Here is a 27,420-nt window from a genome sequence, read left to right as displayed (position 1 = left end):
AAAATGAATTCAGCACACATTTGGCTATCTTTTAACATTTCATAGTTATTTATTTCCAAAAAAATGCACCAAGTAACACCCAATTTTGAAGCAAGTGCAGTTGCGACGTCACAATTACGGAATATGGGCGTGACATCATCTTTGGATGTTTTTTTAGTGGGCGGGGCCAAAAAGGATAACTCATTAGGATCCAATTTCATTATATTCAGCCTTTTCTGTAGATGAATTAGAGTGAAAAATATAGTTGTAGTATAGCATCACCCCTTCTAATCGTTACATGCTTGTACAGACGGAAACAATGAAATTGTGAGAGTGCACACATTTCTGGAACTTTTCCATCTCATTGGCAAATGTCTGGCATTTTGTTTTCAGTACCTCTGACTTACGCCGCTTTAGCACCGCGAGATGGGAGGGACGGCGCTCTGTGGCGCCGGCACGTTATCTCCACCTGGGCCGTCCATCATGTTTTATTCCTCCGCAGATAGGCATGAAAAGATAATCAAAGCGTCGTAGCGGCGCCTCAAACAAAGACCACCCCCTCCTCCCCCTCCTCTGGCAACATGCAATAAACTCAGCTAATCAAAAGTTATTGTGGTCCTCAGAAAAGTGCAGTAAAAACAGCAATTATCAAAGTGTTTGCCGGATGTGGCCGTTCGTATTCGTTATTGGACCACCGTGGGGGAAACGTTGGGGATTCCGCATTTTAAGCCATATATATCTTTTTAAAAAGATCCTAAGCAAAATTTTCCACTCCACCATTTGAATGAATTGGACATTGATAGGTTTATTAATAGGTGTACTTTAATATAATATAAACAATACAAGGTAGGCATCGGGCAAATCTCTGGCGTTAAAACTTGCAAGTGAGAATCGTCCTGGCTCGTCCTCGCCACCGTGACATTCTAAAGGACCGAATTCATCTCCTGCCAATTTAAGACATCGAATCAAAACAATTACAAGGTTATCTATTCAATCCAATTGCATAAGCGAATAACACAATTAAGGTCAAAATACAACTGCCACAACAATTGCATATCAGGTTGGAAACCAAAAACCACTGCGTAAGAATTTGCACAAGTAAGCATAATAATTTTCATACAAGGTGAACCGAGCGGCAGCATTTTGAAACATTATGCAAGTATTTTCGGAAGTTGATTCGATTATCGCCATCTGCCGGAATCCAAGTCAAAGCAATTTAAGAGTCCTTCACAGATCTTCATTGCGAACTCAGATCAACAGTCCTTGACCCGGAACTTGATGATCTGTCAGGTCAATAGTCCTAAAAACAATTAAATGTCCTCAGAGCCAGCTGCCATGGAGAGTGACCTCGAGCTTGCTTGGTCCCAAATTGAAATAAAGCTCATATACATATAATGATTTAATAAAATGATATATAATAATATCCCAGAATAATCCCAACAGACATCTAGCACCGTCAATGCCACTCTAAGAGGAATATGAAGTTGAAATAAATTGGACGTCTGTCATTGTCAATGGCAGGCAATGCGGCAAAATGTTTTTCACAAATTGTCCGCAACTGCAAAAATTAAACATGGCTTATTTCTCCATTATGGAATTGGATTGGTCAGAGAAAATTATGGATTGTTGTCGTGACCGCTGCTTTAATCATTGTTGTCGTATTGTGAGGAAAATGGTTATCGTGAAACTTGGTATCATTTTGGGAAGTTGCCACTATTAAATCCGAGAGTAAATTTCCACATTCGGGGTGAGCTCAGGTTGTTCAGAGGAAGCATGGGATTTGCCGGGGGTGGGCTGGAGATATTTATGGGCTTGAGGCGGGAGAATAAAAGTAAGAAGCGTGTCTGTTGAATAATTCAATGTCCCCTGTCTGAAGGAGTTAGCATCACCCAAGTTGAGGGCGCCAAATGCAGCCGTACCTCAAAACCTGTGAACCCCACGCGGCATCTTGGCGTGTTAAGACGTTGGCACGTGTCGTCAAGGAAAAACCTGCTACCCGTCTGCGTCAGCGTTTACGACATATTGGCAGGGAGGCTATTTGGCGTTTGCGTGTTAGCTCAAGCGTTTGGAAACAAAAAGCAGCAAGTCTCTGTGGTGCGCGTGGTGAATAATTCAAGTGTTGTGGGCTGCCGATGTGACCCTGCGGACGTGCGGCAAGGTCGTGGCGTGGCACTTACCGTGACTTTTTTTTACGTTTCTCGGCTGCAGAGTGATGGCTGTGCTCATTCTTCTCGTTTTCAGCTTGAAATGCCAAGTGAAACTCTTTCAGGATACATTTTTTAATGTTTTCTATAACAGAAAGGTGCTAACTGCAGGGACGCTCTGTAGCCTAACCTTGACAATTGCAGAGCTTTTGGCCCCAAAAACGAACTACTGTCACGATCCAATTGACATTATTTGTTTACATTCAAAAATCCAGGAAAGCAAAAGTTTTAGCCTGTGCAAAAAATGTACACTTGCACCAAAATTTGATAAAAACATCCCAAATCTCAAATGACAGCCTAACTATACATGGTAATTTTTTTAATGAAAAAATAGCCTTACTATACATGGTAATTTTTTTTAAATTAAAAATAGCCTCCGTATACATGGTCATTTGGAATATGAAGTAAATAATAAAGTACTGAATATTGCAGAATTTATTGGATAGCTGTCCAATCCATTTCAAGTGGGATTGGACGTCCACGGATGACAAACAAATTGAAGAGGCGGCCGCTACTTTCTTTTGTTAATGCATTTTTATTGTCACAATAGATAACATTTACAGCGTGTTGATGTGCCGTGACTGAATCTGGAATCGATTCCTATCAATTACTGCATCGTCTCTTTCTCTTGGTTTTTGTTTTGTGTACGTTTGGACTGCATTCGTTTGTGTGGAAGGTGCTGGCACGCTGGCCCTTTAAAAGTTGCCACGTAACAATTTGGACTGCAAGGAACGGATAAAGGAGTTAAACAAAGTAACTCAAGAATAGGCTTATCGCTAGTAGACGTCCAATCTATTTGAAGCGGGAGGCTAGCTCATTCTCTGCTGGCTTTCCCTCTTCAAATAGATTGGACACCCAGTGAGGTCAATGGCAGCGAATGAGTTAAAAAATAAAATTCCTCTGGCCAAGATGTATTCCGTAGTTCGCATTCAATCCATTTGAACACATCCGTTCAAGGGTGAATGAGTCGTCAAATGGACTGGAAATCTTTTACCGTCAATGGCAGCCTTTAACAAGGAAATTGCAAAAACATCCATTACTATCAAAAGGATCGCGAAATTAAATGTACCCAACGACAACACATTTCTAGTGAACGGTGACCGTGCAAAAACACTTAAATATCGCTACTTTTGCCATCAAATATCATATCTGGATACATTCCGGTATACTCTTGACGACCCTAATGAAGACAAACAGCTAACGGGCCTGTAAAAAAATGACATAAGCCACAAAGGACTAAAAACAAAGTGAGGGGGAAAAGCACCTTATAGTCCAGAAATGACAATATAATTATATAACAGGTTCAATGATCGTTACGGTGAGGAGTTAATTTTCTTGTGCCTGTGTTCATCCATTTTTTGCCAGTTTGGGATGACTTGTGCTCAATGTCGCCCGTCAACGTAACATGCACGGTCAAAAAAAAGGATGGTCGCCCCACACGTTTTGTGCCTGAAACACTCGTACTTTCCCGACACACATTCATTTGCAATTCTTTACTGATTACAATCACTTCACACAATCATCTGCCAGATTAGTCTGGCTTTTTTCAGCATCGCCTCCCACGGAGCAGTCGAATGTCATTTAGCGGGCCGCCCCCGTTGGTCCATTTGATTTTCAGCGTGAGATGAGGCCGCCCGCCTTGCCGTCGGATGCTGATTCCACGTGAATATAAAGTGTTTGAACGAAAATCCAGGCAGCGTCGGGGTGATGGAGCACTTTTCTGCCATTAGCTGCTGTATATACATGGCTGGTAACCATTAGTGTTGCAACGATACTATTTTTTGGGCCAATGTTATGGTACTAATACCACATTTTTGAAGGAAAATATCATCTTCTATTAATACTAAATTACTGTATACTCTAATGTAAATTAAATGCATGGTTTGGTCTGACAAAATTTGACACATTGGCTACCACTGACAGTAAGAGGGGTCCAATCCTTGTTGCCCCACCCAACATGGCTGCCTTGAGGCGATGTTCCCATCGAAGTCAAGGCATTGATATTCCAATAAAGTTCGAGCTGGTTTATTTCTCAAGCCATTTTTGAAAGAGTATTTTATTAATGTCATATCACGTATCGATGCAACACTAGCTACCGTGGTGTTAGAGGGGGGGTTTTGTGGGTGGGGGGTGGCGCGCTGTGCCGACTGGCAGGGGTCATTGCTGGGGGAGTTCTGATGATGCTTTCTTGGTTTTCAGAGTGTCTATGAGGGACTGGACGCCACGCTTGACGCTGGTGCTCACTCTGCGGCTCACCGTGTCGGCGGCGGGCGAGGATGAAGACCCGGCGCGTTGCGACGGTGGTCGTGCCACCAGACACTTTTGATAGCGCAGCTGAAAGACGAGAAGAAGACGGCACCGTGGTTAAAATGGCAGCATGGAGGTACGGTTTTTATCAAATACATTAACGTCCAAATTCTTTCATTCCTTTTCTGAACCGCTTATCCTCACAAGGGTCACGCGGGAACGTACACGGAGTAAACCCACGCAAACTCCACACAGTGAGGACCGACCGTTGGGTTTATTATATATCCGCATCGCTTTCTTTAGGGTTATACATTATTATATATTGGAAATGCTTTGTTTAACTTAGCTTATTGACACTAAAAAGGGTCACTTTAGTACATATGCTTGCAACCCTGATAAACAAAGGGAAAGGTCTCTATCAAGTTGGACTTATCAAAATTGTTTTGAAACCTCGACTTCTCACACAGTCGCAAGTTCACAATGAAGATCCGGTAAGGACTCTTAATTGTTTTGACTTGGATTCCGGGCCAGGTGGCGATACCGTTCACCCTTCAAAAAAACTCGCAATTGTTTTGATTCCCGACCGTAAGTATTTTGAATAGATAACCTTAATTGTTTTGACACTAATGCAATTAAATGGGCAGGAGAGGATTCGATTCTTTAGAATGATCTGGGGTGAAGGAAAGTCAGGATCGATTCTCTCTTGCAAGATAAAGCAGAATATGCCGCCGATGTCTTCCTTATCTTAAAGCGTATCTATTGGTGAACCTATCACCGACCTTGGGATCAAACCCTTGACACCAGAACTGTGAGGCAGACGTGCTAACCACTATTATTATAGTCTTCAAATAATTCCCTTTTTTGTAGCAAAAGTAGCTTTCTGCAAACAGCCGAACTTGGGTGAAATAAGTTTTCTTAAGTTTTCTAACCTGCGATTAAAAATGGGACCTTACCACGCACGCCGCTTGCACGGCTTCCGACACGCATCCGGCGTTGGGGTCACACCAGAAGACGTGGCACTGGAAGTGCTGGTTTCCCGTGTCCATGATGAAGGCAAACGTGTGGGCGTTTCGCCCCACTCCCATGAAGGACAAAAATCGGACCCGGCACTCCACCAGCGCTTCTTCTTCTTCCTCCTACGTAAAGAGACTTTAACTTATCGTGTTTTGTCAGGGAGTCAAATTTGTGTCAAAGTGGGTGTGGCTTATAATCCAGACCGCCTTTTAGTCCAAAGTACTTTTTGGAGAGAAAAAACCCAATGATTTTGCCACAATATCAATCAATGTATATATTTATTTATGACTATATTTTTATACTTTATGAAGAAATACAATTTTAAATAAATATATCGTTCATCTGCAATCAATACATCGTCACGCCCTTAATTATGACCCCTAACAACAGGTTTACCTATGATTTCAAAGTATTTAAATAACTTCTAAAATGTGTGACTCCATTTTGTAAGCCAATCATTTTGAGAATTTTCCTTGTATTGACCTCGATTTTTCACAGCTTGAGTAGTACAAAGGTTTCAAGTTTTTGTGTGTAACGTTTGGCATTTCTATCTTTTCAGGTTAAGAAATGCCGTGTTAGAGTATGCTACTACATTACCAATTGACCTGAAAAGTGACAAGTTGCAAGATGCAGGATTTGAATTGACTACTTTTCACATGGTAAGTGGATGCTTACTGCTTGAGTTAAGTGACCAACTTTCCAATAATGACAAAGTAAAGTGTGGCCATTTCATGGTGTAGAGGTTCAGTCGCCTGACTGCCATGTGGGCAGGTATGGTTCCAAACCTGGTTGGGAATCATTTTCCCCCTTAAATAGAAACAACCATGTGTAGTCAAGACTTTCCAATAATGACAAAGTTAAGTGTGGCCTTCATGGCGTAGAGGTTTGTTCACCTGACTGCCGTGTGGGCAGCTGGGGTTCGAATCCCGCTCTCGTTTGACTGATCACTACACAATGTAGTTCAGTATATGGATCAACCTTTTTTCATTAAAATAAAGACTTAGTCATTTTTTTCAGCAAAACAATTGTTCCGGTCAGCCTTCGGCTGACCGGAAGACAGTTGGGAGGGGGGGGGTTCCTGGTGGCGTTCGACAGTCGGCCTTCGGCCGACTGCCGACACCATACAGTCGTTGACTGGCGACACCGGGACGTGAACCCTCGACACCCACGTCGCAGGCAGGTGACTTACCCACTACACCACGAGGCTGCCCGCCTATACATGGTTGGAAGTTATATTTATCCTTTTCATTACCTAAATAAACAATTTGAGAATTGCAAAGAGTGGAATTGAACTCATTCCTGATTTGAACTTGAGTCCACCTGAAGTTCTGACCCATTGTCTTTGCCACTGGACCACAGTGACTTCTGAAATGAAGGTATTGGAAGTTATATCTATCCTTTTCATTACCTCAATAAACAATTTGAGAATTGCAAAGAGTGACACCATACAGTCGTTGGTTGCTGGATTCGAACCAACTACCTTACACATGCCAAGCAGACACTTACTGCTTGAGCTAAGTGCCCAACCCACTTTTCTACTTGGCACCGGCTGGCCTACTACATTTCCAATTTACTTGAAAAGTGACAAGTTGCAAGACATCGGTTTCGAACCAACGATCTTTCACATGGTGAGTGGATGCTCTACTGCTTGAGCTAAGTTCTCAACCCACCTCCATACTTGGGATCGACTGGACTACTATATTTCCAATTGACCTGAAAAGTGAGAAGTTGCAAGATGCAAGATTCGAACCAACTACTTTTCACATGGCAAGCGGACACTTACTGCTTGAGCTAAGTGCCCAACCCACATCTCTACTTGGCACCGGCTGGCCTACTACATTTCTAATTTACTTGAAAAGTGACAAGTTGCAAGACATCGGTTTCGAACCAACGATCTTTCACATGGTGAGTGGATGCTCTACTGCTTGAGCTAAGTTCTCAACCCACCTCCATACTTGGGATCGACTGGACTACTATATTTCCAATTGACCTGAAAAGTGAGAAGTTGCAAGATGCAAGATTCGAACCGACTACTTTTCACATGGTAAACTGACACTCTACTGTTTGAGCTAAGTGCCCAACCCACCTCCCTACTTGGCATTAACTGGTCCACTACATTTGTATTTGACCTCAAACCTGAATCCGAGCATACTCTAACACGCAAAAGGACTTTTGTTTTAAGGTGAACGCCATTTCTTAACCTTAAAAGCCTACGAAATGGGGTTAATCATTTTGGAACACCCTGTAGATTATCATAACAATACATTAGATTTCTAGGCGGAACACTAAAGGTAAATAGGCTCATAGAAATAAACCCCAGGAGGACACGAAACTGCAAAGTTAGGGATTATGAAATAATCTAGTACAAAAAAGCCCGTCTAAATAATAAATAATGGCTCCGCGGAAAGCCATTTAAGTCCATTAGAAATACAACATCCCAATTTATGAACTTGCCTTTTCTTTGATAACAGCCAGGGTAGTATCGGCAATGCTCAAAATAACTGGCGTCCAATCCTCCTTCCCCGTGGAGGACACCAGGCTGTCGATGGCTCCATTTATGATGTCCATACCTGGAGAAAAAGAGCGCAGATTCGGACAAGGAATGCGGCGGCGAGGATTTACGGCCAGGCGGGAGATTTTTACAAGAGCAGATTTATTTGTACCTATGGGCCGAGTCACCGAGGTCGTCCCCAGGTAGAAGACGTGGAACTTTTGCACCAGCTCGGTCTTTGGTATGGGAAATTCTGCACACAAAAAAATAGACATCTTTTTCAAAGATACGTTAGGATTGCTAAAGTGCACACCATCACCCCAAAAAGAGGCTTCCATCATTCCTTTTCTACGGCGGTATATGTGATGCCCCCATAAAACAGGAGGCAGATGTTTTACACAGACGGAATAAAGCCGCTCGCGTCGACGATCCGCATCATGAATTTGGCCCACTTTGCACCATCAGCATCTTAATTAGGGATTTTCAGGGCATCGCCATTCATCATGCGCTCATCTTCGTGATGGCAAATCAATCGGGGATAATGACTTTTACCTGGATTCACCTCATCAGAGTGCACTCCTATCCTTTCCATCAGCACTTTACATAAAATGAATGGAGGATGATTCTTATTCTTTTTTTTTTTACAGTTGAATGCAGGATGGAGACGAGGAGAACATAGAGGAACCAAGGTTTCAACTTTAGGGAAAGAAAGCTCATGTTTGGCAGCACCTATGAGGACCTAAACAAGACTTATCTTCTACTGCACTAAAACGCCATTGGCTGCTAACCACTCTAGACACTTTTGTTTTGTACCTACTTTTTTATTATGTTGAGAACATATTTATTGTTTTTTTATTTCTTATTATTATTCATTTATTTTTTGTTCATGTTTGTTGTTATTTGTGCTCTTCCCCACTTATTTATATTGTTGACTACTACTCATTTATTATGTTGAAATCGTATATAGTTTTTTATTATTTATTTTTTGTACATTTGTTCTCTTCCCTTATTTATGTTTTTGATGACTTTTGTGACTACTTATTTTTAGTTAATTTATTTGTTTGTCTTGTTATTTATGCACTTGGTGGTGAAGCTTTAATTCTCATTATACTTGCATAATGACAATAAAACACATTCAATTCAATTGAGAGTGCTCCACGTCCAATTAATTTTGACCGACTCCATACTTGTTCTATCGCCAATAGTATCGAGAGCTAACCCCTACTATAGATCTTGTTTTTGATGGAAAGGATACTACTATACTATGTATGAATGTATAGTATAGTTCTTTCCTTATTAGGGATGCTGATGAAATTCAGAGGGTGGTTTTCTTTCATCCCATGTAATTACGACATCCCACAAACCCACGGGACGTTGAGTAAGATGGAAATCAGTGAGTGGGCTTTCTTCCCAGTTATCAATGCGTATCAACAAACGTATATCTATGATGCGTGCTGTGGTTTGGAGGGATGCTGACGAGATAACGCGGTTGACTAATTCGTCTTCTTGCAGGGGAGATGCAAAATAACTCCAATAAAAATGGCAGTGTGTGTGTGTATACCTTGTAGGGGCACGTCAGCACCAGTCTGGGAAGAGCTGCCAGCTGCAGCTTTGGCACTTTTCCTTTCCGCCATAATCTGGACAATAGAGAAGGGGGGACGGAATTACATTTGAGAGGAAGTGGAGCAAAACAAAATGGGACACAAATGAGAGGAAAAACAAACACGGGTTGATGGCAAATTGAATGGAAATGAATTGTTAGCATAGCTTGGTCACACACGCCTTTGACGCATGGGCTGCTTTTGACATGAATGGTCGTCCAATCCATTGGAAGCGGGAGAGTGGGCAGCGAATGAGCGAGCGACACCCACCTCGGAGCAGATTTCATGAAGACTTGTAGCGATGACGGCGGCGGGCGTGTCACAGCGGAACACGTGGCACTTGAGCACCCGGGTGTTCTTGTCCCTCGCCACGTAGGCAAAGTCCCTGAAAAACGGAAGAACACCAAACGTTAGCGTGCGTAGAATTAAAAAGAGATGAAAATCCAAAAAGAAAGAATGTATATCTATCTTCTTGTATCTCATTGGAACAGCAGCGCCATTTCTTAGCCCGCAGATATGACTTCCCGTCGAGCCGCTTGAGGACGTGAATGCACATTGAGATGAAACGCTCGTCCTAGAGGCCCTTTAGCTTTATGCCAATATGTGGATTAACAGCCAATTTATATTCCGCATTTCTTCAAGCGTTTGTGGACTTTTTCGGCCCGCGTCTTCCATACCGATCGCCGTTCCCGCCCGGTGAGGATCGGGAACCAGGGAATATAATATACATCTATAACCTTCATTTGAATTTGATCCTAAAACAGAAAGTCGGCACTCATGATTGACTTTCTCGGGCCGCACAAAATGATGCGGCGGGCCAGATTTGGCCCCCGGGCCGCCACTTTGACACGACAATATCAAACTTTTAGGGAAAATACTTGCAGGGTTTCTTGACAGGGATCCATGCTAAGAATATACTTTTTTATTTATGTCTAAAATGTCTTTTACTGTGTCTGTATTCTCACCTAATAAAATGATCTAATATAATCTAATCTAGGGGTGATGAGGAATGACATGCACACAAACACAAGAAAAAAAAAGTCCCATTTTCTTCTCTAACGAGCGAGAGGAAGGAAAGACGGACGCTTCCGAGGCCGCCGTTGGTTCCGACGGCCTCTTTGTGTTTACGAGTCCATTATCCGGGCTGCGGTGGCGCTTAATTGCGCTCGAGCCTACGAGGTCGATAAAGCTGCTCGCTTGTGAGCGTGCGGGAAATGCCATGCGGCGTGCGCGAGATGTCGGGGGGCGCTTTGGGAACTACTAGTGATAAGTCATTTCAATTCACAACAAAAGTGTGAAAAGACTTTTCATGCCCACTACCAAGATGGCTTCTTCCGGGCAGCCATGTTGCTAGGAGCAAAGTTCCATCGAAGTCAACACATTGACATCCAGATTTTATTCATTAACTGGATGTCAAATGTGTTACTGTGAAGGGAAAAATCATCAGTCACATGCTATTTCTGAGATACTGTATGAATCAAAAGTACATTATTAGGGTCAAAATCATAAAGGCATAAGCCACAAATAGTAAATGACATCTACTGGTGAAAAAGACTATAGCAACACTAAGTCTTGTGCACATATAAGCCGTACTTTTGATTCAGTCATCATTTTTTTAGTTGCAAATGTGGCTTATATGCGAGAAAATACTGTATTTTTTTTTAAAACGGAGATCCTATTGTCCAAAAACTTGACATAATGAAAATTGGGGTAAAAGTTGAATTTCACACCTACAAATGAGTTGTTAGGAGTAAAACAACAAAAACTGCTATCACATCCTCCCACACTCACGCAAAATTATCAAATCAACACATTTATTTTTCACGACAATCGCAACACAAATGGAGAACCACATTCATACGTGAGGACGACGCGGCGAAAAGTTCCAATTACCTTTCTCTGGCTCCCGGAAAGCAGAAGGAAGGGGAGGACAAAAAGTTTTGGAGGAGGGATGACCAAGAATACAATCAATGACAGTCCGGCACCAAAACACAAAAAGAGCCACAAAAGGGTAAGAAAGAACATTACTATCTTCAGTCAAGATTGTAAACACATGTGAAAGTAGAAAATGGCCTTTCTGGTGAAATTTCTAGATTTTTATGAATTAACTTGTGCTGATGCAACCTAACCTTCAACGGCATTCATCACATTTTTACTATTGCCAATAAAAAAAATGTGAATATCCAACTATGAATAAAACATTTTACAAAATCGGACCCCCACCCCCCCGGTACCGATAAAGGCACATAACAAAAGTGCCGGTAATCGCAGTTTGCTTAAATGGAATGTAAAACAAGGTGCTAAAAGTTCTAATAAAATGCAAGAGATCAACTGGTGCAGACGATACAGAAAGTGACCACTTTATTTAGCGGAAGAAAAAAATGGATTTGACGACGCATTTTCATTTAAATCGGCCCAATCTCCATGCAAATTCTTTCATGTAGCACATTTTATAGCCAAGTGCAGACGCCAACAATGATGAGACTAAACAAAGTCCAAACAAATAAGCACTAAGAAAGAATCATATTGTGAAAATGCTTAGCAAATTATAGCTCCCCACATAAAAATATGACAAACCATTCATTTTTTGCAGGCTTAAGTGATACCGCATACACCTTCTGACCTGATTCCAGGCGAATAAAAGAGTACACGCGTGGGGGTTGGAAAGGGAGGGGTAACACGCGCCCCACCCGTGTATTCTCTTGCATATTTTAGCGCGCCGGAGTAAAGGCAAGAGAAGAAGAGAGGCATGACAGAGCCAGTAAGATAATGTCCTGCTGTTCTTGACGCTCTGGATCGTTTCACATCACACTGCTTTGGAATTGGTGTGTACGCGTGTGTACGTGTGTGTGTGTGCACGGGATGAGTAGAATGTCACTTCTGTAAACGCTTTCTATTCACGGGTTTTCGTGATGAGAGAGATCATGCATTCGTCATTGCAAAAGATTATTCAAAGCACGCTGAGTGGCCTCATTAGCTACAATGTGTACAATTTGCGTCTTGTGACAATGTGGTCGGATCTCGCCATATTTGCATAGTTTACCATGCCAGTCTTTAGCAAATTACAAATTAAGCATTTTCTGTCAAAACGACAAAGACAAAAAAAAAAATCAAGCAATGTTTTGTTTGATTCCGTCATAGTTGATTGCATACCAGTCAACCTTGGCCAATTGCTCTCCTTATCAATGATTGCAATTCCCCTTAATAAGCATACATATACACATATTTACTCACATAGGGCACTCTTAAAAGTCTAAAAAATTTCCCCAAAGTGAACGGGGTGCCCAATCAGTATGTACTAAATTCAAGATTCTGTAGATGTCGCTGTATGACGCTAACAGCTTGACTGTCTGGGTACATTGCTTGCTGACACGCTATATTTATGCCATGTGAAAAGGGCAGGAGTGAATGACGTCCACGCGCATATCATGCATTAAGGATGACAATACTATTAGCTGTCAACGATGATGTTTTCGTCGGCTATTCGTGACCATCCGAGACGATCCGGATTAGAGGTTTTACAAAAAAAATTCCATTCAAAAGTTGTTTTACGCCGGGCATAATTTGAAATGATCAAAAACGTATCAAATACGAGAACAAGTTGACAGCTTTGTGATTTTTTTGTTGCATGAAAGACCTATTAAAAATGGAAAGTATTTTTTTAAAAGCATTAGAAAATGAAAATCACATTAAGCTTGATTTTTGGATGCATCGTCGGCCAATGCCAAATCTGGAAATTCACTACCCATAATGAGATTTGATTTCTCCCACCCCACTCGTTGCGTCCCGACAAGTGGCTACGATGGATGGATGGAAGGCTGGAGAAGTGATGACGAAAGGGAGGGAGGGGTGGATTGGGGGGCACGCCATCAATCACCGTGGCGTTTATTCAATGCGGGTGAACAGGGGGGTGTCCCAGTGGCTCCTCACATATTAATTCATTCAGGCTAAAAGGGGCCACGACATAAGCAAATAACAGGGAAGTCGCGCTTTCCAAATCTCGATCAATGGCTGATAGCGAGATTTTGTTGATCTTTAAATTATTCAGGACGCTCTCTTTCCTCGATCTCATTCTGGGCGCAAAAGGTCAAATTGGACAGAGGGTCATGAATAGAATGTGTTTTCCAGCCAGGCGTGGGAACGCTTTGCCATACGACCATAACTCACGCTAACGATCCTCTCGCAATTCGCCAATTTTCCAGACAGCGGAGCAAATGGTTTCGACGCGTGGCGCTGTCAACGGCAGCCGATGAGTTGAGAAAATTTGTATTGAGTTTTTGGCTTGTCCAATCCATTTGAACGGGGAGGGCGGCAGGTAATGAGTTAAGAGTTTCTGCGTGTGATGACAAGTAGGCTTTTGTGTTGTGATAATGACGACAGGGCCTATGTCCGATTATTATTATAAGAATGTCTGAGTGATCCATGCTAGAATTAATTTCCATTCCAATCAATACGCGTCATTTTAGTATTGCAATAAAAAATATTTTTCATAGGTGTGCAATCAATTTCCCGATGCCATACAGCTGTGTTTTGGAATTGGTATGGGGAGCCATCATTATGCAATAACATTTGTCATTTTTAAAGAGGATAACGACCTCTATAGATTTTTTTTGGCATATTTGTGTTAAAATACTCATTACTTAAAAGGGTTCTTACATCGAACTTTGCTGTTTTAAATGCGTCATTCAGTTTGTTTGAAAGTTTGCAAACTACACGGAGGTATGACTGGCTTTCATTCTTTTATAAAAGTCTAAAAATAATACTTTTGAGTTGAGAAAGACACGCTCGTTTTGTCTATGGATCGCTGCACAGTTTTGATGGAAAATGATGAAAATTGAATATGTCGTTTTTTAGGGGGAAAAAAAGCCTTACTATACAATGTCGTTTTTGGGGAAGAAAGCCTTACTATTTTTTGGGGGAAAAAAGCCTTATTATTTTTTAGGAAAAAAAGCCTTACTATACTATGTCGTTTTTTTTAGGAAAAAAAGCCTTACTATACTATGTCGTGTTTTTTAGGAAAAAAAGCCTTACTATACTATGTCGTTTTTTTAGGAAAAAAAGCCTGCTATACTGTCGTTTTTTTTTTTAGGAAAAAGCCTTACTATACTATGTCGTTTTTTTGGGGGGAAAAAGCCTTACTTTACTATGTCGTTTTTTAGGAAAAAAGCCTTACTATACTATGTTGTTTTTTAGGGGAAAAAAGCCTTACTATACTATGTCGTTTTTTAGGACAAAAGCCTTACTATACTATGTCGGGTTTTTTTGGGGGGGGAAGCCTTACTATACATACTATGTAGTTTTTTTTGGGAAAAAAAGCCTTACTATAAATACTATGTTGTTTTTTAGGAAAAAAAACCTTACTATACTATGTCGTTTTTTTAATAAAAAAGCCTTACTATACTATGTCGTTTTTTACGGGAGAAAAAAGCCTTACTATACCATGTCGTTTTTTTAAATAAAAAGCCTTACTATACTATGTCTTTTTTTAGGAAAAAAGCCTTACTATACTATGTCATTTTTTTTAGGAAAAAAAGCCTTACTATACTATGTCATTATTTTTTTGGGGGGGGGGAAGCCTTACTATACTATGTTGTTTTTTTGGGGGGGAAAGCCTTACTATACTATGTCTTTTTTTGGAAAAGAAGCCTTACTATACTATGTCGTTTTTTAGGGAAAAAATCTTACTATACTATGTGTTTTTTAAAGAAAAAAGCCTTACTATACTATATTGTTTTCTGAGAAAAAAGCCTTGCTATACGATGTCGTTTTTTTAGGAAAAAAAAGCCTTACTATACAATGTCGTTTTTTAGGATTTTTTTTACTATACTATGTGTCTATTTTAAAGAAAAAAGCTTTACTATACTATGTCGTTTTTTTTTTTTTTTTAAAGCCTAACTATACTATGTCGTTTTTTACGAGAAAAAAAAAAAGCCTTACTATACTATGTCGTTTTTTTAAGAAAGTTGAGAAGTGAGTTCAGCCTTAATTCTGTTACGCTTCTCCACGTCAACACTAGGTAGCTCTATTCACGTAAAAAGCACCTCTCTTTCAGTTTAGGGCTAAAAAATTGACACGCTAAAATCGGGGATTATTTCATATATTCTCATAAACCTCTAGATTATTTGGTTGCTCAAAGTACGTTTTATTCGCTGCCATTGGTGGCCATATACGTCAACTCCAACCCTGCCAATTAGAATAAATTGGACGTAAATCACCATCACCAAGAAAAGCCAACGAGTTAAAACTTGAAAATACATGAATAGCCGATTCCAATCCTGCGAGAGCCTTTGCAGCTTTTAATTTTTCCAAAATAACCCTCAGAGAAAAAAGTTTGCATGTACCTTAAAAAAAGCCAACTCAGTCATCAAAATTGCACATTTGAGCATGTGCACCTAACAGCCCAATGCGGCACACCCACATGTTAATCCTGTTTTCCGCACGCATGCACCCCCCCAACCCAAATCCCTCTTTTGCTGACTTGATTGCTCCCTCTCTCTTTTTTGGCATCTTATCTTCACCCCCCAAACATCTGCTCAGCCTCCTGCCTCCTCCTCGCACCTGCCCGATACATCGTGGGCTGCGTGCGAAGCCAAAGCCAACGCGGCGGCGGCGAGGCGGGCGGAGCGGCGGACAAATAAACGGCACAGCCACGAAGAAAGGACGTGCGCTACGGCGGTACTCACGCGCTCAAACACTCCGTCCATGTCGCCAACTACTTCCCGGGCTCACGAACTCCGTGGCATCGCCATCCCGCCAACTCCCACCTCCACGCCGGCGCTCCCCCTGGTTCCTTCCTCCCTCCTCGCACGCCGTCCTACCTCGACGAGACGCTACCTTTCCCGTTTGCCCGTCCTACGGAAAGTGACTGACTAAAAAAAAAAACGGGGCGGCTCGCGCATCGGCGGGAGGAAGATGCTGAGCTGAGCTGGAGCAGCCAATGACGCGAGAGGGAGGCTGCGCGGCAGAAAAGAGGGCTGGGAGACAAAGACTGAGCCCCAAAAAAGCCACGGGGAGAAAGTAGGTGGGGGAAAAAAGTCATCCCACCCCCACAAAAAAGAGTGCTCCAGATTTAGACCAGCCACTTCATTCACCACGTACGAGCCAAGTGCACGCACGCAACAAAAGGGCGTGCACGTCCTCAGACTCGCGGAGTGCTTGGGATGTAGCCACATGACTTCATCAAGGGAGCCAGCACGCCACGCCCCACTTGAGATTGAGTTGGAGGGGGGGGTCGGTAATTCATTTTGAATCAAGCTAAAGCAAGAAGGCGACATCTTCAATCTTGGGAGAAAAAGCCGCGTGGGAAACCAAAGCAATTGCTTGCTTCCACTTTGACGCATTTTTATAGCCGTTAACGTATACGTTTTGCCCGTATTTTATACACTTCAAATTGTGCATGCCGTATAACAACGGGAGTTTTTTAAACTACGTTTTTTTGTAAAACCCATGTGGTTTTACCCATTTCGGATCGTCTCTGTCACTGGTAGCAGACGAAAACGTCATCGTCGACTGCTAATATTGTCATGCTTTAAGCATGATATGCGCACACGTGTCAGTCATTTCCACCCTTTTCACTATATAAATATAGTACGTCAGGAAGCAATGTACCCATACAGTCAAGCTGTCAGCGTCACACAGCGACATAATATCGAATTTTGTGCATACTGATTGGGCACCCCGCCCACTATGGAGAAAATGTTAGACTTTTAAATGTGCCCTATTTGAGTAAATATATTGCATTTGTAAGGGTTTTTTTTTTTTCGCTTAAAAAGGGGAATTGGCCGAGGTTGACAGGCATGCATTTTACACTTGGAAGTGACTTTTATATATTTTATTTATTTTATATACATATATACATACACACATATACATACACACATATACATACACACATATACATACACACATATACATACACACATATACATACACACATACATACACACACACACATACATACACACACATATACATACACACACACACATATACACACACATATACATACACACATACACACATATACATATACATACACACACACATACACACATACACACATACACACATACACACATACACACATACACACATACACACATACACACATACACACATACACACATACACACATACACACATACACACATACACACATACACACATACACACATACACACATACACACATACACACATACACACATACACACACACACACACACATATCATGAATTTTAATGTGCCCTGCGATTGGCTGGCCACCGGTTCGGGTAGCTCATAATTGGCTGGGATAGGCTCCGGCACCCCCCGAAACCCGTGTCGGTACAGACGATATACAAGTCTCAGTTGAGTATAAGTCATAAGCGCTATCTCATCAACTTCCCAAAATTCATCTGTTCCATTTCTGCGTTACGCAACACAAAGAGAAGCAGAGATCACACATAAACAATACCTGGGGAGATAAAACCGAGCTGCTTGGTGGCCAAACTTTCCAAAGGGACATCTGTCAGAACAACTAAATACCATTTTTGATACAATATTGTGGCTCATGGATAAGCTAAAACGGAGGATCAGAAAAGAGCACAAAACCATTGGACTCAGACGTTCAAATTCAAACCGTTTGAGCTTTTCACATTATTAACTTCAGACAAAGAAAAGTCAGCAGACAGAAGAAAACGAGACGAGGAAAGGAAGAAAAGCAAGTGTCCTCAAAACAAGCATTTCTTTGAATATTCGCCAATCTTTTCTGAATCACAGGCTTTGACACCAGCGTCCTCTAGTGATAATTCAACAGTAAAACACATTAATTTTTCCTACAGTGTAATCTTCGCTTGCATTTGCTTTGGCATCAATTCACTAGCAAATACGTAGATGAACGTTCTCTCCAAATTACATTGAATAGAATTATGTTTTTGTCCTACCTGTCGTGGTCACGTCCGACGCCCCACACGCGAATGCTGCTGATTGGCTGGGAATGGAGGAGGCTTTGATCATCCGGGTCAACCAGAGTCAACATGCGGTCTTGAAGTACCAGCAGCATGCCTTTACCCTTTCAAAATCACAACCAACAACTTTTTAGTCCAAGCACAGATGTTTTTGTTAAAATCCATCCTTCCATCGCACATGTCATTCGTGATGCATTTAGTGTCGGATAAAAGTAAGCGACCTCTCCCCAGACGCCGGCCGAGTCTCGGATGTCCCTCCTGCAGTAGGACAGCTGTCTGATGCAGTGGTGGACGGCCACGCTGCTTCTGCCCTGGCACAGATCTTGTTCCGCCATCTCCACCCAGCCCAAAGATCGCACTGGGAATGACTGGAAGGAAAACGTCTAGGTTTACTTCAAAAGCATTTTCCCACAAAGACGGCAGCAATAAACCACAAATGTAATCCCCAGAAACGCTGAATATTTGTGTGGTGTGGGGAAAATGTCAAGCCTTGTTCTCTGTTCAATTTTTATATATATATATTTATATTTTCAATATTTTTTCAATTATGATCCGTGATTACAGTAATCCCTCGAATATTGCGGTTAATGTAGACCAGACGTGGCCGCGAACTACCTTTTTATTTAGTTATTTTTCTTCAGTGCTGAGTCCTGGTAGCAACAGTGGCTTCCGCTTGCGAGTTTCAGCGTGGATTTTCACATTTTTAGGAACTTTTAAAAATACATACAGTGGTACCTCTACATACAAGCAGGTCTACCTACCAGATAGGCCGAGGAAAATTTAAGTTAAGTTACATTAAAGTTGAATATTTATATTCATGTTAATGAACATATATATGTAAGATTGTAGCCGAGGGCTAATTTCCATTTACTATAGTCCATTGTGTAGGTTGAAGACAAACGATCACACATACTAGACACACACGCACGCACGCACACAACCCCCCCCCCCCCCAAAAAAATAAAAAATAAAAATAAAAAAGTTGGATTTTATTTTGTGTGCTCCATATGATTTACTGTGCGCGGAGAAGACGAGAGTAGTGCGCAATTGCGCACGCACGCAGCTTTGACGGAACATTGGTAGCATCCCATAAGACTAGGCATTTATTTAACAGGGCTGGGCAGACTCAAAAAAGGCCAAAAGTGAGTGCTTTGGTTAGCAAACGTGAGGGTGGAGGCGTGGCAAACAGCCAACCAGGTGAAGGTATAAAAATGTAAAACAAAATTAGAATTCGGTTTTGTGCAAGTTACATTAAAGCATTGGACATATGAAGGAAAACGTAGCATCCCATAATATTCAATAGTGCTGGGCAAAATAAGGGCCAGAGTGAGTGTGGGGGTGCTTTGGTTTCAACCTCTAAAGAGAAAACTTTCTGCAACTCCTGTATGTTACAAGTGCAATTAGTGGATTGGAGTCAGGTGCTTCTCACAGCACAACCCCCGCTGGTTCAAGTTTGCCAGTCAGCTCGCTCGGTGCTGGATGGTTTGAGCCAAAAGCTGCCCCCACCGACACCGACCCAACCCCCGTTGATTAAACGTTGCCAGCTATGTCTTTGCTGAATGGCTTGGAAAACACAGAGCAGCCAGTTCAAGACTTTTTTTTTTACCTATTTCAAACATGGGCCATCAAAGCGCAAACTTTTGACCATTGATGAGCGAGCGTGTGTGTTGGAGTTATTTTGGGTACTATTATATATGTGCGTACAACGAAGAAATATTAATCATTATATGTGTGTGGAATATTAATCATTATATGTATTAATTGTTACCGAAACAAACTCGAAGGTCACTCCCCATTGCAGCTGGCTCCGAGGACTGTTTTTTTCTTTAACCCTGGCCTCTCACATGGATCCGAGGACTGTTGATTGTTTGACTTGGATTAAACCTCGACTCCTCACCCAGTCGCAAGTTCACAATGAAGATCCGGGAAGGACTCTTAATTGTTTTGACTTGGATCCCGCAGCAGATGGCGATATCGAATCCGAAAATACTCACAATTGTTTTAAAATAGTGTTGCTCGGTTTACCTGATATGCAATTGTTGTTGCAGTTGTTTTTGATTTTCAACCTTAATTGTGTTGTTCGGGTTACCTCTTAGGCAATTGTTTTGAATAGATAACCTTAATTGTTTTGACTCTAATGCAACTAAATCATACCTGTCAACCTCTGCCGATAACTGCCCTTATAAATAATTATGATTTCCCCTTACAAAACCCCCAAAAACCTTACAAACACCGTACGACTCGTATGGTGTTTGTAAGGTTTTTAAACCTTTCCACAATACTAGTGTCCTACAAGTGCAATCAGTGGATTGCTGTCAGGTGCTTCTCACAGCACAACCCCCGCTGGTTCAAGTTTGCCAGCTCGGTCAGTGCTGGATGGCTTGGAACAGAAAAGCTCCCCCCTCCCCACCCACAGCAGCCCACGATGACTGCTTTAGATCTATCTATTTACAGTGGGACCTCTACATACAAGCATTTCGAGATACGAGGAAAATTTCGAGCAAATAATTATCTCTAGATACGAGAAAAATTTCCAGATGCGAGAAAGCCAGGTGGCCAAGACATGAGAGGCTGTTTATCATTATTACTTGCATTTTTCAGTGTGTCCCATTGTGAGGACATTTGTGTGCATCCTTTTCGGAATATTTTGAAGGGAATACAAAGCAAACAGCCCATCGATAGCGAACGTGAGGGTGGAGGCGTGGCAAACCGCCAACCCGGAAAACGACGGTAACAAAAGATTACAACAAAATTAGATTTCAGTTTTGTGTAAAGTTACATTAAACGTATGTTTGAGTGTGTCTGTATATATTAATCCAAGTTAATTTAAATTTGTTTGTTCGGTTACGAGTGCGTTGTCGTGGATAAAGTCCCCGCCTCCGTGTATGTCGCTGTCTCTACCCTCTGCGAAATGCGTCTAATTTTAGTTATATTAAACACATTTTAGTAATATTAAACCACTAGTTATGTGTTACTTTGTTAATAAATGGCGAATTAGAAGAAATAAAACATTTTTTCCAATCCAATATCCTGTTTTTGGTGTTTTTTCAGAGGGTTGGAACGTATTAATTTGTTTTTAGTTCATTTCAATGGCAAACGTTTGCTCAAGTTACGAGAAGATCGACATACGAGCTCAGTCCCGGAACGAATTAAGATCGTATGTAGAGGTACCACTGTATATATATATTTTTTTAAATAAATAATAGCAGAAAAAAAAGTGCGATAATCGAGGGAAGACTGTAATGGAGTATTACCATGGCTTCGGGATCCGGGAAGGTACTGTTCAGGTCCACGGTTTCCAGAGGAGCCGCCAGGCTGCAAAAAGTTGACCTAAAGTGAGTATTCGTTCAAAATGAAACCATTTGTGGAATTCATAATTCATGACCATATGATATACTCATGTACTAGATTTATTGGCATATCGCCCAGCACTAGCTACAGTATACACCTTTGGCGGTATTTTTTTACTTTCACGAGGAGTATTCCGTGAAGTTTTACTTGAGTTTGAGCGAAGCATAGCGGAGCGTAGCGCCTTCAAATGCCTTCAGACTGGGATCGGGATAGATCGGGTAGTCTTTTAGCCCCTGGATGGACACACAGACACACACAAAGATGTGGCGAGTTGTTTTAGAATTTAGACGCTTGTCTGTTTACATCCCAAAAAAGTGCAATATTTGTTCAATGTGCACACGCATTATTTCCCTTTCCTGTCGATACTGATGACGTCATTTTAATAGCCAATCAGTATCGGTGCAAAACTACTAGCATGGCAATAATGTATTTGATCACATGATATGTATCTGGCATTACAGTAGAAAAAAACAACATTAACAACGCAGGGAAAAGAAAAAAGAAAGCTAAAGTTTAGCTTCTTTAGTCGTGGTATTTTATAGCAGCCATATATATATATATATATATAAACTTTAGTTTAAATGAGAGGTAAAAAAAAAAAACTATTTAAAAAAAGGATTTGGATGTCATGCAACGAGAACAGCGCAAGTTAAAAAAAGACTTACGTTGAGTGTGCAGGTGGCGCTATTGAGATTCTCTGCAGAAGGGATGACATCATTGGAGAGGGATGTTGGGGAGGAGCCAGAGGGGGAGGGGACAGCCTCCACGGAACTGTCTGAGATCAGGCTGCTGGGGCGCTGTAGCGCACAAGAGGAGAAAAAAAATGGTGTTGTCAAAAAACCGCTGTCGTCGCCATTCGTTCCTTTGCCAAATAGCACGGCAAAAAAATGACAGTTTCTTGCTGCTCGATACCGTTAGAATGTAACGAGTCGGTGTCAAAGTGGCGGCCCGGGGGCCACATCCGGCCAGCCGCGTCACTTTAAGCGGCCCACCAAAGTATGACTCGTGCGCTGACTTCTTGTTTTGTGCTAATCGTGAGATCGGCCTGACCTGGTCGGGTGGGTTTGATGCTACTTGCGTCTCCTCTTGCGGTTTGTTCTCCGTCTCGCTGGGGGCGACGGGTCGGTGGTACTGAGTGGTACCGCTGGGGACGTGCCAGAAATACACCTGCGACGAGTCCGAGATCTCCCTCCAGCCAGGGGGCAGGTCCCCCTCGGCCCAGAGGGCGGCTAAAGGGCCGAGAAAAACAGACATTTGGAATATTAGCTTTGTGGCATACATGAATCCTTTCTTTCATGAAATAAAAAAAAATTCACATTTTTATGAACTTAAAAAAAAAGAATAATTAATAGCAGGAAAAAAATGCTAAATAGCGAATTTGCGATAAGTGAAGACGCGATAACAAAGGGATTACTGTGTGTTTAAAATATATTATTATTAAATATTAAAATATGAAATATTAAAATAAAATATGCTTACATTCTTGTAAACATATGCATTTTTAGTTTTGCATTTTACCCGATTGAGATGTATTCCTTATTCAATCTTTTATTATTCTTATCATTTTTACCTACTCATGCATTCCTGCAATGCTTTTTTAATGTAGATTTTTCTATGTCATTTGAGGCATCAAGAGGTTTCCATAGCAACCCTTTCCACATTTCCTCAAGCAGTGCCGAAATTGCTTCAGTTATATTGGTTCCTTTCCAAAATACTTTTTGGCCTATCAAGTTTATATTTCATCCCTGCTTTCAAATGTTTTATTCCTTTATTCGCGACAGCCTTCTGGACCTTGATGCCAACCCTCCGATGCGCCATAAGGTGGCACAGCGTGGCCGCGGTCTCGCCTAAGGTGGGGCTTTTGGTCCGTTTCCAGAACGATCCATTTGGACGCGATAGCGAGAGCAAAGATCAATGAACGAGGCGCTACTATGTAAAGGTATTCAGTATGTGGCGTGGTCAGGAGGTGCATCATGGCATCGTGGTCAAACCTGTCTCCCGTGGACTCTGAGGAGAGGGCGTTTCCTGGGACAGCGTCGTCCAGCTGGAGTCCTCGTCTTCCGACGGAGAGTCCGGCGTCATGTCCATCCTTAAATTAACTTTGGGGAAGCCCACCTCGGGCGCGGCGGGTGGCGCCCGGTTTATGGTGGGCGTGTTCCTTCTGCTCTGCTTGGGCGAGCACTGTTGCAGAAACTGGTTTTCGTCGTTGGGGTGCAGCTCCACCTTGATCACTCGAGGTTGAGCGCTCCGAGGAGGCTTGGCGGGACTGCCCCGGACCACCAATTCTCTTTCCGCCATCCACTCCGGGCTGTCGGGAGACGAAGAAGAGGAGGATGAGCAAAGGGGGGCTTCCACCACCACCGGTGGTGGAGGCTGCCTGGGGGTTGTCGGGTGCTCTTCCTCTTCCGCCTCCTCTTCCTCTTCCTCTTTCTCTTCCTCCTCCACTTTCTCCTCCACTTCCTCCTCAACTTTCCCCTGCTCTTTCTCCTCATCTTCCTCCTCCACTTTGTCCTCCACTTTCTCCTCATCTTCCTCTTCCTCCTCCACAACCAAAGGTTTTTCCTCCTTCTGGCTCTCCCTCTCCTTGACGGGACTGTCCCGCTCCTTCTCCGGGAAAGCCAGCTGCTGCTTCTCCTCCTCCTCCTCATTCTCCTTGTTCCCCCATCCCGGGTCGCGGTACTCCAAGAAGCTCTTGGTGCGTCGGCGGAAAGGCGGCGGACGGGAGTTGTCCTTCTCCGACTCGGGCCAGTCGTGGGCGAGCCGCCGCTGGATTTTGCCGTCCGTCACCAGCTGCTGGCTCTCGGCGCGCCTCTGCATGTTGGCGCCGTTCTTGGCCAGTTTGGGGTTGCTCGTGGGGAAGAGGGAGGAGGAAGAGGAGCACAGGGCCGAACTGGACGAGGACTTGGTGGGGAGGCCTCGGCCCCGGACGGGGGCGGGATTCTTGGAGGACGGGTGCTCGCCAATGGCGGCGGCGCCGCCGCGCACGCCGGTCACGCCGTGTCTCGGGCGGCTGTTGGGCAAAGTGGACACGGCGAAGCGCTCCGACTCCTTGGCGGCGTCGCGCCCGAGCAGTTGGTTGTAAGAGGAGCGTAGGGTGAGAGAGGTCGGGGGCGTGGCCGAGGGCCCGCCGCCGCGGGCGGGCACGCCCACGTTGGAGGGGGACGAACCGGAGCGGGAGAGCGGGGGGGTCTGGACCGACATCATGGCTGAGCGATTGGACGCCAACGATCACCTGTTGGCAGAGGAGGGGTTAAATTCAATTAGGACATTTATATAGAGTGTTTCAATGAACTAAAAATGAATATAAATGAAACGTATTTCATTACCACTGCATTAGCCTTAATATTTACCCCTGTTTTGGTCACTGCAAAACGACAGCGCAAATATCATTGGGGACATTTTCCAAGCGTGGAAACAACGTAGGCGGCAGATTTGAAAGCCCGACAAGATCTTGGGAATCAAACGAGAGCCGAGAATCCCTAAACTTAGCACTTTGTCCATGCGGGACCCTCGTCTCGCTGTCTCGGCTGGAATTTGAACAACAACACTGGGTTTGTGCTGACTCAGAAGCACATGGCATACCTGCCAGTGAAAAATCCAGTAGTATCCAAGCATCAGGTGCTCTGCTCATTTGACAATAAACAAAAAAAACGGAGATTTGCCGATCCACGATAGAATTACTGTGCATTCGAATGGCTACGTAGAATTATAGAAATACAAGTATAAAATAATAATATAAATATTTGTATAGTTATTTTGTTTGCTTGTTTTTAAAAACATGGTTTTGGTATAATATCTCCGAAACCACACGACCAAGAGCCAAAAAAATGGTATCAGTGTAACAGTGTAAAGTTTTGTTGGAGTTTTGGTGGTTGAGTGCATTTCTTGAGTGTCCCTTTTCCAGGTGTTTGCGATTGTCTCGTTAACCATCCCCCGTCTGCACCCCCGTCGGTGTATTCGAACCCAGCGTCAGTGTTTTCGTCCTCCCCGGTGAACTTTGTATCTTTGTTCATTTTTCCCAGTTTTATTTTGGTAAGATTACTTTGTAATCATATTCTTCCTTGAACCTGAAGTTTGTGCACCAACACATCTTAACACCAACATAACTAACAGTAATTGCAACGCCATGTCAGGAGTGAGAATATATGTCGTCCTTTCTGGTTAATGACCCGTGGCTTCATTAATTCCAACAATATGGAGAGGGATAGTGTTTACAGTAATTATTAGAAGGCAGCAGGCTGGCAGGCGGCGCATGACAAGGCACTTTGCCGGGAAGCCGTTACTCGTTTACTTCCCCCGATTATTCCCCCAGAGAGAAAGACCATACATACAGGATGCGAGCAACAAGTAGTACAATATTGCCGTAAAAGCCTTATTCGACTGCACCGTTTCCTTTTTATTTTTTTATTTTGCAATGTATGATGTTGCCTCCTTTTCAAGCCTGTAATACCTTAAAATGTAATGTATTCAAGGCTTAAATACATTTGGATCCGTAATATGACATTCCGAAAATGATGTCGTAGGCCAACATTAACGTTGTGGTCAAAATTAAATTGTGGGTTTTGGTATTTGCTGTTTTGAATGGCAGAAATGTTTCAAATTTCAAAATGTACCTTTCATTTATTTTTTTAGTAATTCATTGCATATCAGTGTTTTTCTACAAAATACAGGACATTTAAATTTGTAGACAATTCTGGGTACAGGAAGTGATGGCAAAAATGCCCAATCAATTCACATCAAGTGACCGGAAAGTTCCAGGCAGGAAGTGCTCATGTTTGAGTGCCATTGACGGCCCAAGTCGATACATATAGAAAAACTGTCTCATAAAAAATGTACATTAAGTTCCTAATTGCAATGAGTTGTAAGTAATGGTGTTCCCTATTTTTGGGATGATTTAATACACGGCTAGGGCTTGAAAGTGCAAACTCTGACCATCAATCACCACAAATATTGACACCTGTGCTTTTATATTCGTCCATTTAAAAAGTCACGACCACCGGTCGGAATGCAACAGATGAGATTGGGAAAAAAATCAACTTGGCCAAGTCAATGATGTCATAGGTGGAGTGTTTTCAATGCCTCACGTCGCCACCCCTGAACCGACTCCCATAGCGAATGCTAAATCATTTCTTTAAAAAACCTTATCTCGTCATGCCTTGAAATCGAAATACAGTCAAGAACGCAACGTTGTACATCTTCCCAAATCCGGCCCATGCATCCATTCATCTATCCATCCATCCATCCATTGACGCCTGCCCTGCTACACCGCCTTGTCGGTGCACATCCTCGGCCAAACATTTTATTTACTCACCCCTTAGCTGAGCCTTAACCGACGGGAGCGTCTTCTCGCACTCCCCGCAGTGACGGAGCGTCTTTGGAAGAGGCCGTCCGCAAGTGTTAGACTGCAGCCGGCCTGAGAGCCTCACATCATCCGCCCTCTCCGACTTCCAGGTGGGTCTCGGCGGCGCGGTTAGGCTTACGCTTTCTCTCTGCGCCACACCAAGTCCCGGAGCAGCAAGTGGCGCTCCTTAGCCCCGCAAAAGGCGCCGCCTATCAGGAGCGAGGATGGGCCGAGGCGGCTAATCA

General features: G+C 42.8%; 2 protein-coding genes across 5 annotated transcripts in view; one reads left to right on the top strand and one right to left on the bottom strand.

The window, feature by feature from the left end:
* The window catches only part of LOC144082903 (complexin-2-like), a 68,829-nt gene extending 59,750 nt beyond the window's left edge, over positions 1-9,079 (top strand). For all 4 annotated transcript variants that reach the window (XM_077610384.1, XM_077610383.1, XM_077610385.1 and 1 more), the window contains exons 9-11: positions 4,383-4,566; positions 6,004-6,103; positions 8,583-9,079. The gene's annotated coding sequence lies outside the window, so the exon portion shown is untranslated. The remainder of the gene's footprint in view (positions 1-4,382; positions 4,567-6,003; positions 6,104-8,582) is intronic.
* LOC144082901 (amyloid beta precursor protein binding family B member 2-like) lies at positions 4,015-27,410 on the bottom strand. Its single transcript, XM_077610379.1, has 14 exons — positions 27,146-27,410; positions 23,826-25,066; positions 22,885-23,063; positions 22,500-22,631; positions 21,982-22,067; positions 21,738-21,798; positions 18,705-18,851; positions 18,460-18,587; positions 9,807-9,921; positions 9,497-9,572; positions 8,108-8,188; positions 7,899-8,014; positions 5,384-5,566; positions 4,015-4,517 (listed from the first exon to the last, which is right to left on the bottom strand). The coding sequence occupies exons 2-14, from the start codon at positions 25,036-25,038 to the stop codon at positions 4,341-4,343; spliced, it is 2,694 nt and encodes an 897-aa protein (XP_077466505.1). The 5' UTR covers positions 25,039-25,066; positions 27,146-27,410; the 3' UTR covers positions 4,015-4,340.
* Positions 27,411-27,420: the final 10 nt, after the last annotated feature.

Source organism: Stigmatopora argus, chromosome 9, assembly GCF_051989625.1.
Source record: "Stigmatopora argus isolate UIUO_Sarg chromosome 9, RoL_Sarg_1.0, whole genome shotgun sequence".
NCBI classification, from domain to species: domain Eukaryota; kingdom Metazoa; phylum Chordata; class Actinopteri; order Syngnathiformes; family Syngnathidae; genus Stigmatopora; species Stigmatopora argus.
Note: the sequence above shows the minus strand (reverse complement) of the source record. Positions and strands in the feature narration are given on the sequence as shown.

What these genes read in the sequence shown, in the direction of transcription:
- LOC144082901 (XM_077610379.1), bottom strand. Translation starts at nt 25,038, where the DNA reads ATGATGTCGGTCCAGACCCCCCCGCTCTCCCGCTCCGGTTCGTCCCCC. An exon ending in TCCCGGATCCCGAAGCCATG is followed by an intron (nt 18,852 to 21,737) that starts GTAATACTCCAT and finishes TTTTCCTTCCAG; the next exon opens with TCATTCCCAGTGCGATCTTT. An exon ending in CCGTGCAAGCGGCGTGCGTG is followed by an intron (nt 4,518 to 5,383) that starts GTAAGGTCCCAT and finishes CTCGTCTTTCAG; the next exon opens with CTGCGCTATCAAAAGTGTCT.